This window comes from Acinonyx jubatus, chromosome C2 (genome assembly GCF_027475565.1).
Source record: "Acinonyx jubatus isolate Ajub_Pintada_27869175 chromosome C2, VMU_Ajub_asm_v1.0, whole genome shotgun sequence".
Classification (NCBI taxonomy): Eukaryota; Metazoa; Chordata; class Mammalia; order Carnivora; family Felidae; genus Acinonyx; species Acinonyx jubatus.
Window position 1 is genome coordinate 51,833,436 of NC_069384.1, and position 14,090 is coordinate 51,847,525.

At 36.1% G+C, this 14,090-nt stretch overlaps 1 protein-coding gene across 2 annotated transcripts in view; it reads left to right on the plus strand.

Annotated features, from left to right (window-relative positions):
* The window catches only part of ALCAM (activated leukocyte cell adhesion molecule), a 206,994-nt gene that overhangs the window by 172,648 nt on the left and 20,256 nt on the right, over positions 1 to 14,090 (plus strand). For both annotated transcript variants that reach the window (XM_053220797.1, XM_053220796.1), the window contains exons 7-11: positions 4,074 to 4,201; positions 5,794 to 5,926; positions 9,719 to 9,831; positions 12,091 to 12,226; positions 12,334 to 12,471. In XM_053220797.1, the coding sequence (XP_053076772.1) occupies positions 4,074 to 4,201; positions 5,794 to 5,926; positions 9,719 to 9,831; positions 12,091 to 12,226; positions 12,334 to 12,471 (648 nt within the window). The remainder of the gene's footprint in view (positions 1 to 4,073; positions 4,202 to 5,793; positions 5,927 to 9,718; positions 9,832 to 12,090; positions 12,227 to 12,333; positions 12,472 to 14,090) is intronic.

Sequence of the window (14,090 nt, forward strand, 5' to 3'; positions counted from 1 at the left end):
TTTTTTCAAAGAACCAGCTCCTGGTTTCATTGATCTGTTCTAGCTGTTTGTTTGTTTCTGTATCCTTTATTTCTCTTCTAATTTTTATTATTTCCCTCCTTCTACTGGCTTTAGGCCTCATTTGTTGTTGTTATTCTAGCTCCTTTTGGTGTAAGGTTTAATTATGTATTTGAGATTTTTCTTGCTTCTTGAGGTAGGACTGTATTGCTATATACTTCTCTTTTATGACTGCTTTTGCTGCATCTCAAAGGTTTTGGACCTCCATGTTTTCATTTTCATTTGTTTCCCTATATTTCCTTGTTTTTTTCTTTAATGTCCTGTTTGACCTATTCATTTTTGAGTAGGATGTTCTTTAACCTCCATGTATTTGTGGTCTTTCCAAATTTTTTCTTATGGTTGACTTCAAGTTTCATAGCAGTGTGGTCAGAAAATATACATGGTATGATCTCAATTTTTGTTACTTGTCAAGGCCTGATTTATGACCTACTACGTGATCTATTCTGGAGAATGTCCCTTGTGCACTTGAAAGAATGTGTATTCTTCTACTTTAGAATGAAATGTTCTTGATATATCTGTTTAGTCCATCTGGTCTAGTGTATCATTCAAAGCCCTTGTTTCCTTGTTGATTTTTGCTTTGATGATCTGTCCAGTGATATAAGTGGAGTGTTAAAGTCCTCTTCTATTATTGTATTATTATTGATGTATTCCTGTGTGTTTGTTATTGTTTTACATATTTGGGTTCTTCCAAGTTGGGGGAATAAATATTTACAATTTTTAGGGCTTCTTGTTGGATAGACCCATTTATTATGATATAGTGCCCCTATTTACCTCTTGTTATAGTCCTTGGCTTAAAATCTAGTTTTCTGATGTAAGAATTGCTACCCTAACTTTCTTTTGGCATCTATTTGTGCGCTAAATGTTTTTCTATCCCCTCACTTTCAACCTGCAGGGGTCCTTAGGCCTAAAATGAGTCTCTTGTAGGCCACATATAGATGGGTCTTGTTTTTATTTTTTAATCAATTCCGATACCCTATGTATTTTGATTAGAGCTTTTAGTTCATTTACACTCAGAGTAATTATTGATATATATGAATTAAGTGCCATTTTATGACTTGTTTTGTCATTGTTCTGGAGATTTTCTCTGTCCCTTTCTAGTCTTTGTCATTGACATTCTTTCTTTCCTATTCAAAGAGTTCCCTTAAATAGTTCTTACAGGACTGGTTTAGTGATCACAAACTCCTTTAATTTTTGTTTGTCTGGAAAACTCTTTATCTCTCCTTCTACTCTGAATGATAGCCTTACTGGATAGAGTATTCTTGCCTGCAGATTTTTCCCATTCTGCATGTTGAATATATTATGCCACTCCCTTAGGACCTGCCAAGTTTCTGTGGAGAGATCTGCTACTAACCTTATTGGTCTTCCCTTATAAATTATGGACTTCTTTTGTCTTGGTGTTTTTAGGATTTTTTTTATCTTTATATTTTGTAAATTTAACTACAATATGTCTTCGTGTTGACCTAGTTTTGTTGACTTTGAGGGAGCTCTCTGTGCCTCTTGGCTTTGGATGTTGGTTTCCTTCCCCAGATTAGGAAAGTTTTCACCTATAATTTCCTCAAATAAAACTTCTGCCCCTATTTCTCTCTCTTCTTCTGGAACTCCTGTGATCTGAATGTTACCATGTTTGATGGAGTCTTGGGATTCCCTAAGTCTACTTTTGTGAACCAAGATTTTTCTTTCCCTCTTCTCTTAACACTCCCAATTTTGATATGCCTTGAATCTCTTGCAGCCATGGTCTCAATCTTTACCACTTCACTGTATCTTCTTCCATCTTGTTCTGTTTTCCAGATGCCTCCCATAGAATACTGCTTACTTGCCTATCCATTTGCTGTCACTACCTTACTTTTATTTTCTAGCAAACACCTACTTATTCTTTAAAACCCAGCTATAGCATCAACTCCTACAATATCCTTCCCAGTCTTATGCATCTACAAGCTACCAATGATCACATTATATGCAATTTTTATGTTGTTACAGACCTTATAAATAGATTGAAAATCATGCTGTTTTCAACTCTATAACTTTAGCACTTAGTGCCTGCACAAAATAAATATTAGCTAAACAAATGAATTCATGATTGGGCAGAGCATAAATGGAAAGATGGGACAAGGAAAATTTAAAATAGACTCTTGCTTATTATGTAGTGGTATATATAGATATATACTTGAACTAGTTGAAGGCAATTATGGGTACAAGGTTAAGAAATTTTTATTTCAATCTTCACATATTGGTATCACATGAAGGATCTTGCATATCATTGTAATATTCAAAACACTACTTCAAAACTGATTTAAAGGAAATATGTATGTGAAGGATTAGAATGAGGGACTGACTAAAGTTTGAGGGTAGTATTTCAGGTAATCTGTGGGAGAACTTGGATTATAGAAGTGTTAGTAGGAATAAAAGGAGAGAATCAGATGCAAAAAATAGTATTGATCACTAAGACTTGGTGACAGAGTAGATAAGAGAAAGGCAGAATACCTGGCAGAATGATTTACTAATGGACAGAGCAAAATAGGGACAACAGGAGAGCAAGTGATGGTTGATTTTGTTTGAGGCATGTTCATTGAACATCTAGAAAGTTACTGTTAAAACTCACATCTCTCTGATCTCATTGTAGTTCTTCAGTTCTCTAATGCAGAGCAGAGCCTATTGAAAGAGGACACAGAGAAGGGAAGTTTTGAAATAAAGCAGAAAGTCAAATAGATTGTGATCCCTATCTGTTCTGATGTCAGTTTTGATTGAGTAGTCTCACAGTGACAAGTGACAGGACAAAACTGTCAGTGAAGGGCCACATAAAAGAGTGAAGAAGACCTAGAAATGGAAGGTCAGAGAGGGGGATGGCAAAAAACAAACTTTATTTACTTTCCAACTCTACTGGGAACTGCTGATCAAGGAACTTCCTCACGGAAATTCAGGAAAACTAACAAAAAGTATATTAAACCAATCACTGTTTACCTTCAGAACATCCTGGGAAAATATTCAGAGAGACCCCATGCATGAAGAAAAGGCAACAAAGTAATCTATATCAACCCTTTTAAGTTTTGTATGCATTTTGATTTTGGGAAGAGAAAGAAATGATAGCAAGAGATAGAAAAAAAAAACCACCTCAGAATCTATCACTTATTTGTTTTATTAGCTAATAAAAAAAGTCTTCATAGATTATTACTCTACTCCTACTCTTATTCTATTATTCTTATTATCCAGCTATATAACAAGTATGTATATTAGAAAGTGGGTCATTTATAACTGCCAACACCCCCTCCTCTTATTTCCTGTTTGCTACATATGGTCCATTGTATCCAAGCCTTTAATTTCTTTAGTGTTCTATTAGCAGTAGCCTCTACTAAAGAATACCCTTTAGCCCTATTTTCTCCATAAAAAGTGACTAAAATGGAATGGAAAGTGCACCTTTGCCCCAATGAACAGAACAGATTTACAATACATTTACAGTCCTGTTGACTGGGTTAAGGATCTCCTTCAGTTCACAGGATTCATCTTTTTGAAAACTGATCTACTCTCCTGCGTGCCCAAAGTCTTGCTGGTTGTTTAGCTCATGTCTCTTTTTATTCAATATAAGGTATTATTATATAAGATGAGCATAGGGGTGACCTAACAGTTTTAGCTACTATGCTAGCTGATCCAGTCTTTCCAAAACGTGAGGTTCATATAATAGAGTTAAATGTCCTTATAATGAAATCATGCAGTGAGATTGTTCCTACTGGTCTTTTACACATAAAATAATTATGGTCATTTCTACCTCAGTTAAAGACATTTTGCTAAGAAGAAATTGGTTTCTATGTAACAAGGGCTCTTTGTAGTTTGCTCTAACCAAGATTAGTACTTGTTTTAGCAAGTAGCTATTAACTTCAATCCCTCTATAAAAAGATACATTTAAGTAATTACCATTACTAGCTTCTTGAGAAAATTGTGTATAATTTAGTCATTTATATTGTATGTACAGAGTAATTTGGTACTTGATGAAAATGGTTAACTTGTGTCTGTGACTCTTGTAGATCCTACTGAACAAGTGACAATACAAGTGCTGCCATCAAAAAATGCCATCAAAGAAGGGGATAACATCACTCTCAAGTGCTTGGGAAATGGTAACCCTCCTCCTGAGGAATTTTTGTTTTACTTACCAGTAAGTGCTTACGGATTATTACTTGGGCTTAACTACTATCATTTTGTCCTGTTGTGTGGCAGCTAGCTGACATTAAAAATTGTATGTACTTGGACAGCTTAAGAGAGAACGGTGTTATTCTTGGGGAAAAGGGACACCTGTAGAATGTCCTTTGAAAGTTGTGGGGGTTTTTTTTGTGATTGTTTTTGGCATCTGCCAGTGATCCTGCCTTTTCCCTCAGTGTTAAGAGATTTCAGGGGAAAAGAGATAAAAAGCTGCTCATAGGAAACCATAATTACAAAAACTCAAGTTTTCATTATCCAGATAAGCTATAAAAATCTCTTCAAAAACAGGTAACTCTAAAATGAAGAATGATGACAGCAAATGGCTTGATGTAGATTCTAGGTCTACCCACAATGCCTTCATGAACACATCTCTGAACCTCCAAAGTAGGACCATTCTGTTGTGTGTTATATTTAGCTAGATAAAATAAAGCTAGGGCTATATCTTGCCATCATATATGGTCTTGAAGGGCCAGCCCCTCAGCTTTTATCAGTATCATAGCTGAAGAGAATGATACAGACAGAGGATAATTTGGAGCATTCCTCTGGGATGTATTCTAGACATCTAGTGGTATGGAGCCAGATAGAGAGAGCTGTCTGAGATACTAGTTAGTTCTCCCAGAGCTCTTCCCAGGTTTGGGTATGACATAACCTTCCACTGAGAGAAGCCATATACAACTTTATATTGCATTTATTGAAGGGATATGTTTACAAATGTCACCTACTATGTTTCTCAGTAATGTTTAAGAATATCATCTACTACATTACTCAGAAGACTAACATAACTGATTTCTTTTAGACTTAAATATTGGCAGAAAACTTTGTTTCTCCTAATAAATTGACATATTGCTTTTGTTTCATATGCAAATGGCTTCTGAAACTAATTATGTTTCTACTTTGGCTATCCTAATAGCCAAATTTGACAGATTTGACAAATTTGTGTCTTGGTTTTAGCAATAATATCTAATGATTATGGGTTTTTTTTGTTGTTGTTGTTGTTGTTACTATGTGCTCTTAGTTCATCTATATTCTTTCTATTCTTAGTTTATTAATTCTTTTCTTTTCTTCACTTTAAAAAAAAATATTTTCCTCTATCTTTCTCTTTTTCTCCCCATTCCCTTCATCCCTCCCCCCTCTTCTTCTCTTCCTTTATTCCTTCCTTTCTTATTTTTCTCTCCTTTTTATTTGGATATGTGGTATGTTTTCTTTTAAGCTGCCTCAAATATTTTTGTTGAATTAGTCAAGGCATAAATATAAAATGAAGTTTTAGAATTAAAAAAAAAAACTGCCTTAACCCTCAAATCCGAGCCATGCTATCAATGGAATAGATGTCATCCATACCATGTATGTGAGCTCCTCAATTTCCTTAGAACCCAAATCTCAGTTATTTTTCCAGAAATCAGATAACACAAACTCTACTCTCATTTGTCCAATCATAGAAACACGTTCCTTTTTTTCTTACATGAGAAAATGCCATTTTCATCAAGAAATACAACTCATCTCATTGTAGCTACCAAGTGTAATCATCTGACATTTTACCTCTATCAAAAGGGACAGCCTGAAGGAATAAGAAGCTCAAATACTTACACGTTGACAGATGTGAGGCGCAATGCAACAGGAGACTACAAATGCTCCCTGATAGACAAAAGAAGCATGATTGCTTCAACAGCCATCACAGTTCACTGTAAGTCACCTTATTCTTCATTACCAACTTCGCTTTAAAGGCCTCTAATAGTCTAACTAGCTGTCTTTTCAAGTAAATTGCAACTATATTTTTCTCAAATGATGTGTGCTTTCAATAGGCTTATTAAGTGCATCAAAGCAAACTCAGCTTTGGTCCAGATTTCCACTGCATTATTGAAATCTGGAGTGGATCTAACAAGTGCAACTTTTGGCAGTGGAAAACTTCCATCTCCTTTCTAAATCTCTTCTATATGTGCTATTAACAAAATATTCATGGGGATCTTAAAGAAATTACTCGTTTTATATTTTAAGAAAATACTTAGATGTTCTCAAAGTTCACAGTGTTTGCACTTGGCCCAGAAAAAAAGTATAGATTAAATATATTTTAAATTTTTTATTGCAGAATATCATTAGTGCCCAAACCCAAGCAACATAAAGTTACTATAGACTCAACTTTTGGAAGCAGCAGAGGTAGAGACCACTAAAAGCCATTTATTGTGTGTATAGAAGGATAGAAAATTTCTGGAAATAGAACCTCTTCACAATCACCCTAAACATACCTATTCATTAACTGTTAACCTGCTTTTGATCTCCATATACTCCAATAGTTATATTTACTCTAGTGTGATAGGAAAAAATATACACACAAAAAAGCACCTTAAGTCCTTTACTTTGAAACTGCTGACAGTCTATATTCTTGATGCACCTGATGCATTATGGAAATGGGGAACTAATTTGAACCGTTTCCCAGTGACACTACAATTTACAGAGTGCTTTAGGCAAATGTCAGTCTTGCTTGGAGGTATAGGCCAAACTTTTCTAGTAAGTCCTTTGTACCCAGTAGCACCTCAAGACATGATCCATTGCAACAAAGTTTCTCTAGACATGATCTGCTATAATCCCATTGAGTATGAGGGGTTTTGTTGTTTCAAAACCAAAAGAGACTTTTGAAATTCTTCTGAGGTAATGATTGTAAGTCTTTCTTTCTGCCTATAATGCTTGGAAAACATATAGAATGGAAGCTAAGACTTTGAGGGAGATACAAAGCTATACACTGGGGAAGAGAGTAACCAGATGGTTGCTTTGAGTGTCTGATGTTGGGAGCACACCCTGGGGAACCCTAGAAAAACAGCAAACTGTTAAGAAATGTTCACCACCAGGCCATTTCTCTGTTTGTTCCATGTTCATGTTGTATAGATCTGAGTGTGTCTGCCATCAGAAGCTGGTTAGAAAGAAAGCAGTGACCTCTCAGGATAACAACAATGCTACTTTTTCTCTGGGGACCAGTCAGTCCTGGGACCATTTATCCAGCCTGTTCCATGACCACCCCATCCCCCAAAAGAAATGAAGTGAGAGAACATAACCAGCAGATAGAACTGCCTATAAAATAACTCCCTGATATCATTGTCCATGAGATCTGTGGGCCAATACCAATAATCCAGTGCTTGGAGATGGTACAGTAAGCTTATATATAAAAGACCCTAAAAAGAAAGAGCCCTTATTTATGTTACTTGTAGATCAGCAGGGATGGATAGATAACAGAGTGATAAGGCAAAAGACTTGGGTGCAGCCACATTGTAGCTCAATGATCAACTGTGATAAAGAAAAAAAATAAAATAAATAAAAGTATGTAACAACTTAATTGGATTTCACTGCACTTAATTGGATTGAAATGATTTTTGGTTTTGAAAGGTCGACTATCACATTGGGCTTTAAGGACTGTATTTCTCTTTAACTACAAATAAAACAAGATTTTACTCTGAATTACATGAAATGAAAACATAAAAATCCTATTTTTTGGTCCATTTATCCTTGATTGTTGTTTGTTGTCTGAAAACAAGATTTGTCTCCTTTGCATAGATGACTAAAGGGAGTATGGATAGAGAGGCAGCAAGCCACGCTTGCACATGTTTGCAGAAGGTCGTCAGGGCTTCCCGCCCACAGATCCATAGTTGCTGATGAAACATCTACTATTCCTCTGCCGATTCATGCACAGATAGAGTCCTCATCAGAACTTCCAAAGTCCATCATCATCCTTTAAAATCACTTCTCTTGTCTCCTCACCGGCAAGTTAACTGTCCGATGAGTAAAAGCTTCTAACTCTCCCTGAATAGGATGTTCATCTAAGTGTAATTGACTCAAACTTTCTGAGGAAACTCCACTTTTCTCTGTGACAATGCATATCTTAATATTAATGAGAAACGGCGAAAGCATGCTTCTTTCTTTCATTCAGTAATTGTGTTTCAGAGCCTACCATGTAGCAGACATTGTGGATACTCAGTAACAACTCAAGGAATGGCTCCTACCTTCACAGTTCTTACAATCTTTATGTATTTTTTATCTCTTTAAAGTTTATTTATTTTGAGAGAGAGGGAGAGAGAGAGAATCCCAAGCAGACTCCGTGCTGTCAGCACGGAGCTTGACACAGCGCTCGATCCTGTGAACCACAGATCACGACCTGAGCCAAAATCCAGAGTTGGACACTTAACCCACTGAGGCACCCCAATAGTTCTTACACCCTAACCGGAAAAACAAGTATTAAAAAGGATGTTACAAACAATCAGTGAACTTAAGTTATAACATGTGTAAAACCAAGGAAAAGCACAGGGTGCAATAGGAAATCCCCACTGCCATAGAATAAAGTCTCAACTCAGCAAGGTAAGCACAGTCCTTTAGGGTCTGGCTTCTACTAATTATATAGGTTTATCTTTCATGTGTTCTAATCATTCACAGTAGATTACTCACCACTATTAAAGCTGCCATACGCCCTCAGCTCTTTGCCTTTGTTTATGTGGCAGGAGTTTCCCTGTTTCTCCATTTATCAAAGCCCTTCTCAACAGTCAGGGACCACAAGCAGACACTGTCTCCTATACAAGGCCTTTATCAGTGGTTTGAAACTCAGTTTGGCTCTGTTCTCTACACTCCCATAAGTCTTTGCTTGTACCTCCATTTGTAGCCCTTCCTTTAGTTTTTCAACAAATATTCATTGAGCTGCTGCTGTATTAGAGTCACATAGTTGAGTGCGTATTACTTCTACCTCAAAAATTGTAAATTGTAAGCTTCTATTCATTTCTGTATCTCCTGTCAGAGCTTGAAACATAGTAGCTGCACAATAAATGTTTGTTCTATTGAATTAAATTTTCCTCATACAGATCATACTGTGATAGTAAGATTTTATAGAAATTACTTTCCATCTGAAAGATTATGCCTACTTAGATGTTTTTATACTCTATTTTAAAAATGATACCTGCCAAGAATGTACCTAACAACTGATCTTATTTAAAATTTCAACTGCCTGAGAAATGGAATAGCATTTTTTAAAAATCTACTATAGTCAATTCTCTCTGAAGAAAAGACTACCTCATGGTTTTTCACATTATCACCTGCTGTCTAAATATACTTGATTTTCTCCTGGCATGGCTTATCAACTCTTTTTATAATATTTACCTAGTCATCATCTTTCGTTTCTTCCAGAAGTGATTTAAGAAATATTTTTCTTAAGGTAATAGACCCCAGGGGAATACTTATATGCAGTCAAAACATCAGTCATGTTAACTCCAAATAAATGCATAGTCAAGTAGATTGACCATTCACATGTCCAAACTGGTCTCAAAGCTGGCTTGAAATACTGGACTTATTATGCTACAGTTCAGTTATTTTGGTCACATAAATCAGTTCTGAATTTTGACTACAGTTAGAAGGATTTTTTTTCTTTCATCTTTTCTTCTCAAAAATATTTTGACTATCTTCCTTTCCTGGAGTTTGCATTTCAAGCAGATTTTCTGCTTCACAGATTTGGATTTGTCCTTAAACCCAAGTGGGGAAGTGACCAAGCAGATTGGTGATGCCTTGCCTGTGTCATGCACGATATCTGCTAGTAGGAATGCAACTGTGGTATGGATGAAAGTAAGTATGATTCCTTGGTACTGTTACACTGTTTGGACTGACTCCTTTCTGGCTTCTTTTGCATTTTATATGACATCTAAATATGTATATCCATGGGTAATATGTTTATACACCCACACTCATGCTCTTTCTCTACATTATAATAATATAATGATGTCACAATCAAATTTTAGAGGTACTCAACAACACTATGGCATCCATAATTGGTTGTCTGAACTTTACCTTGGGACATTGATTTGTGTGTATCTACTAATTCTACACATACACACATGCTCACAGACACACACATGTATGCAGTTACATGCTGTAGAGCTTAACAATTTTCAGTGTGTTTTAAGCCACATTATTCTCACAAGACCCCTATGAAATATGCAGACATTTATTATATCCTCATGTTATTCATAAAGAAGCTGGTGTGAGAGAAATCAGAAAGGTCGCAAGTGACAGAGTTAGATTCCAATTCAGGCCTCACTGGGTACAGTAAATGCTGTGCTTCTGATCACCCAATGTTCAGCTTCTCTGCTGAAACTGATCTTAAGTGTCTGTGAGTTCATTGAATTAGTAGCTCCTTGAAGGTAGGGATCTCTTTTCATCCCTGGGCCATAGTAGATCACAGTGGAACTTGGTCAGTATTTCCTGAGTGAGTGCTTATATTCTTGTAATTGTCTGAAATGCAAGCAATTACTGAGAACCTAATCACTGTTCTTTTTAGAGTGTGATAGTAGGATTGGTAATTGCTAACTTGAGACAAGGTTATCACCAGAGGGAAAGATGGTAACTATAATCCCACCAGGAAATCATTGCCTAGTATATCTAAACATCCAGTGCATGTGTTGACAAACACATACAAACCATTTCACATAGGAGTTGACAAGAATTGTCTTTATAAAAAAATGTATTGTTAGAATTTCTCCTTGCTGAAAATATACATTATTTTGTATTGATTTTTTTAAATTTTTTAAACATTTATTTATTATTGAGAGACAGAGAGAGACAGAGAATGAACATGGGAGGGGCAGAGAGAGGGGGATACACAGTATCCGAAGCAGGCTCCAGGCTCTGAGCTGTCAGCATAGAGCCTGACGTGGGACTCGAATCCACAAACCATGAGATCGTGACCTGAGCCAAAGTCGGGTGCTTAACCAACTGAGCCACCCAGGCACCCCTTGTATTGCTTTTTGATCTCTTTTAACACTAGATCCCACTAGATTCCACTAGATCAGTGAAAACTGACTTGTTTTTTTCTTGTAAAGCTCACCTTTGTATTTTATTTTCTTTTAGCCTCCTCACTCTTCTTGTGTTCATTCAGATAATTAAAATGTCACTCTGTAGACTGCATATTTAATAGGATGTATTTGTAGTCGTTGATGGTCAAAGGACTAGACAAATTCTAGGCAACTAGACTACTCAGCAATCATATGAGCACTCTTAGTTTGTTTTACTACAGGACTAGAGAAACTAAATTTACTTGGCTAAACCAGTTTCTACATCTGCAGATGTAGTCACTGTTGTTAATTGAATGCCTAATGTCAATAGGGCTGATCAAGATTACCTGGCCATTGATTAGTTGATGAGGAGTGGAGAAAAATCCACAGTGGGGAAAGACCACATGATTTTAAGATTGTGTTTAGTTTTCTGCTTAGGAGAATTTCTATTACTGGTAATGATAGAATTGTTTTCTGTATATCAAATGATTTTTTAAATTAAATGCTATTTCCTTTGTTCATAGAAATTAGGATAGTAAGCTGTTATTAATGGTTTCTTTAAAAAGCATTTTGTCATGATTGTCATGGCACTGCAATGGATCCCATGTCTTGAGAAAATGACATTTCTAGCATTTATGCCTATCGTTGATACCATAGCGTGGGTCTCCAGGGTCTTTCAATACTAGTTCATCTACATTTACTACAAGGGGTAGCTGTTATTAATTGGGAACTTTCCTGAAAGTTCTTATTACTTATATAATTAAGTCCTCACAATTCAGTATGGTAAGATTATTATCCTACTTCAGTAATAAGGAAACTGCGTCTTAGAAGTGAATGAATTTGTTCCAAATTATAAATTCAGTAAATAAGACAGTGAAATAAAACTGAATCTGTAAAACGACAAAGGAAAAGGGAAATCTATTTTTGAAAGCATCTGAAGTTAAGAAAAAGGAACTTGCCTTTTCTTTAGACCCAGAAGAATAATTTTAGGCTCCATGATTATCTAATAAATACATGTGGACCATATGAAGTAATTAACTTCTTATTTAATCAGGATAACATCAGGCTTCGATCTAGCCCATCATTTTCTAGTCTCCATTATCAGGACGCTGGAAACTATGTCTGTGAAACTGCTCTGCAGGAGGTGGAAGGCCTGAAGAAAAGAGAGTCGTTGACACTGATCGTAGAAGGTAATAAATACTGGCACACCAATTCAAAATTTTCTTTGAGAATTTGGTATCTAGTTTCTCTTAAGAGCTCTGTTCAACATCTTACTTCAATTGTAATGATATTGCAGGAAAACCTCAAATCAAAATGACAAAGAAAACTGATCCCAGTGGACTGTCTAAAACAATAATCTGCCATGTGGAAGGTTTTCCGAAGCCAGCTATACAGTGGACAATTACTGGCAGTGGAAGCGTCATAAACCAAGCAAGTATTTGTCTTCTTGTTATGTGCTGTACTTGGTATGATGTGGGGTTTTACTGAAGTACCTAAACTGTAGGCTAGCTTGTTAGCAGCATGAAATTTGCAGTATATTCTCAGAGGAAGCTTTTGCTAACTTCCTAATTTTTCCGAAGGAAAGAACGTGGCTCACAGAGAAATTTTAAATCCCAGGGCCATGGAGAAGGGAAGAATCATTACGTTGTGGTCAGTATCTGTTTTTAAAAGAATGTAAATTGAGTGCTGTTCCATGGTCATTAATTTCTGAAACTTGGGTGATTAAAACATTAAGGTATACGCTTTTCTGCATCATAAACTTACACATCTGAGTATAAGTGGCCTCCATTACTTTGCTTACTTATGCACGTTAAGGGATATTTCTTCTTAAAACTGGGCCCTGGGGGGTGGTGAAGAACACAGTCACCATTTGTAAACATATGGTCTAATTTGTGTATGCCAAGGCTAGGGCCAGAATAAGGCTGGCTAAATAGATAGTGTCTCTCTAGGATGTTTCCTTCTGAACAAAAGTAGACATAAAGCAAACTTTAATATTTGTACCTTTGTCAGGACATTTTAATAATAGTAAAGGGCTAATAACTTATGGACACTACCAATAATTTTCTGTTTGACAGAAATAATAATAATAATGGAATCTGACCTGGCACTAGGAGTTCAGTACTGTCATCCCATTAAATTGCTAGTCTGCTTGGGTTACTGACGTACTTGTTCATTCCATTTTCTCTATGGTAGTTTTCATGGCCCTGTTCTTAGTGGAGCCAGTTAAAGACTCTTTAGGAACACCCAGCAGTGCCATTTGATTATCTGAATCTTCTGTGCTGCCTTCTTCCCAGCTTTGGACACAATTGAAATCCGAGAAGGCATTCATAAAGCAGAGTTGCATTTAGTTTTAAGTTAAAATTTCCACTCTTTCTCTGCCATGGAAGTTGGGCTGCTGGTCCAGCTTATACAACATAATTTTGCAGAGCAAGGAGAATTTTGGCTCTTTTACCTGTGAGTGATGCATATGTATTTGCATAACTCCAAGTGTGGAAGGTCCCCAAAGGAGTGGACATACTTGAAGCAAATGACTCCTGATTTGATTGGGTGTGATGGGGACACACAAGGCAGCATACGTGAGGAAGGCAAAATGTCTCTAGACATTTTGACTCTAAGGAAATTCAGTTTTCTTATTTCAGAAAAAAAAACAAGAAACACCAGAATTGCTGAGAGTGTACAGATCTATGTTTTTTTTAGCATCAAAAATGACTGTTTTCTGTTCTATTATTTTTGTTTCTAGTTCAACTAAGTGATAATTATAGCAAAAAAAAAAAACCACCTTTATATACTGGAAAATAGAAAAATAAGCACACAACAGATATTTGATGAACAGATAGAGAGATTTAAAAGGCCACCCTTGAAATGAATAAATACATTTTACAGAGATAAAACAAAAGCAAAGACTCAGTGAGAAAGTCATGTGAAAAATACTAGTGGGAAGTGGAAAAGTAGCATGTGAACTTACTATGAGGATAAAAATAACAATGCCATTCTTCATTGTCAAGGAGAAGGATTGATTCTGGCCCACTAGGTGATATGTTATTTTTCTTGTTC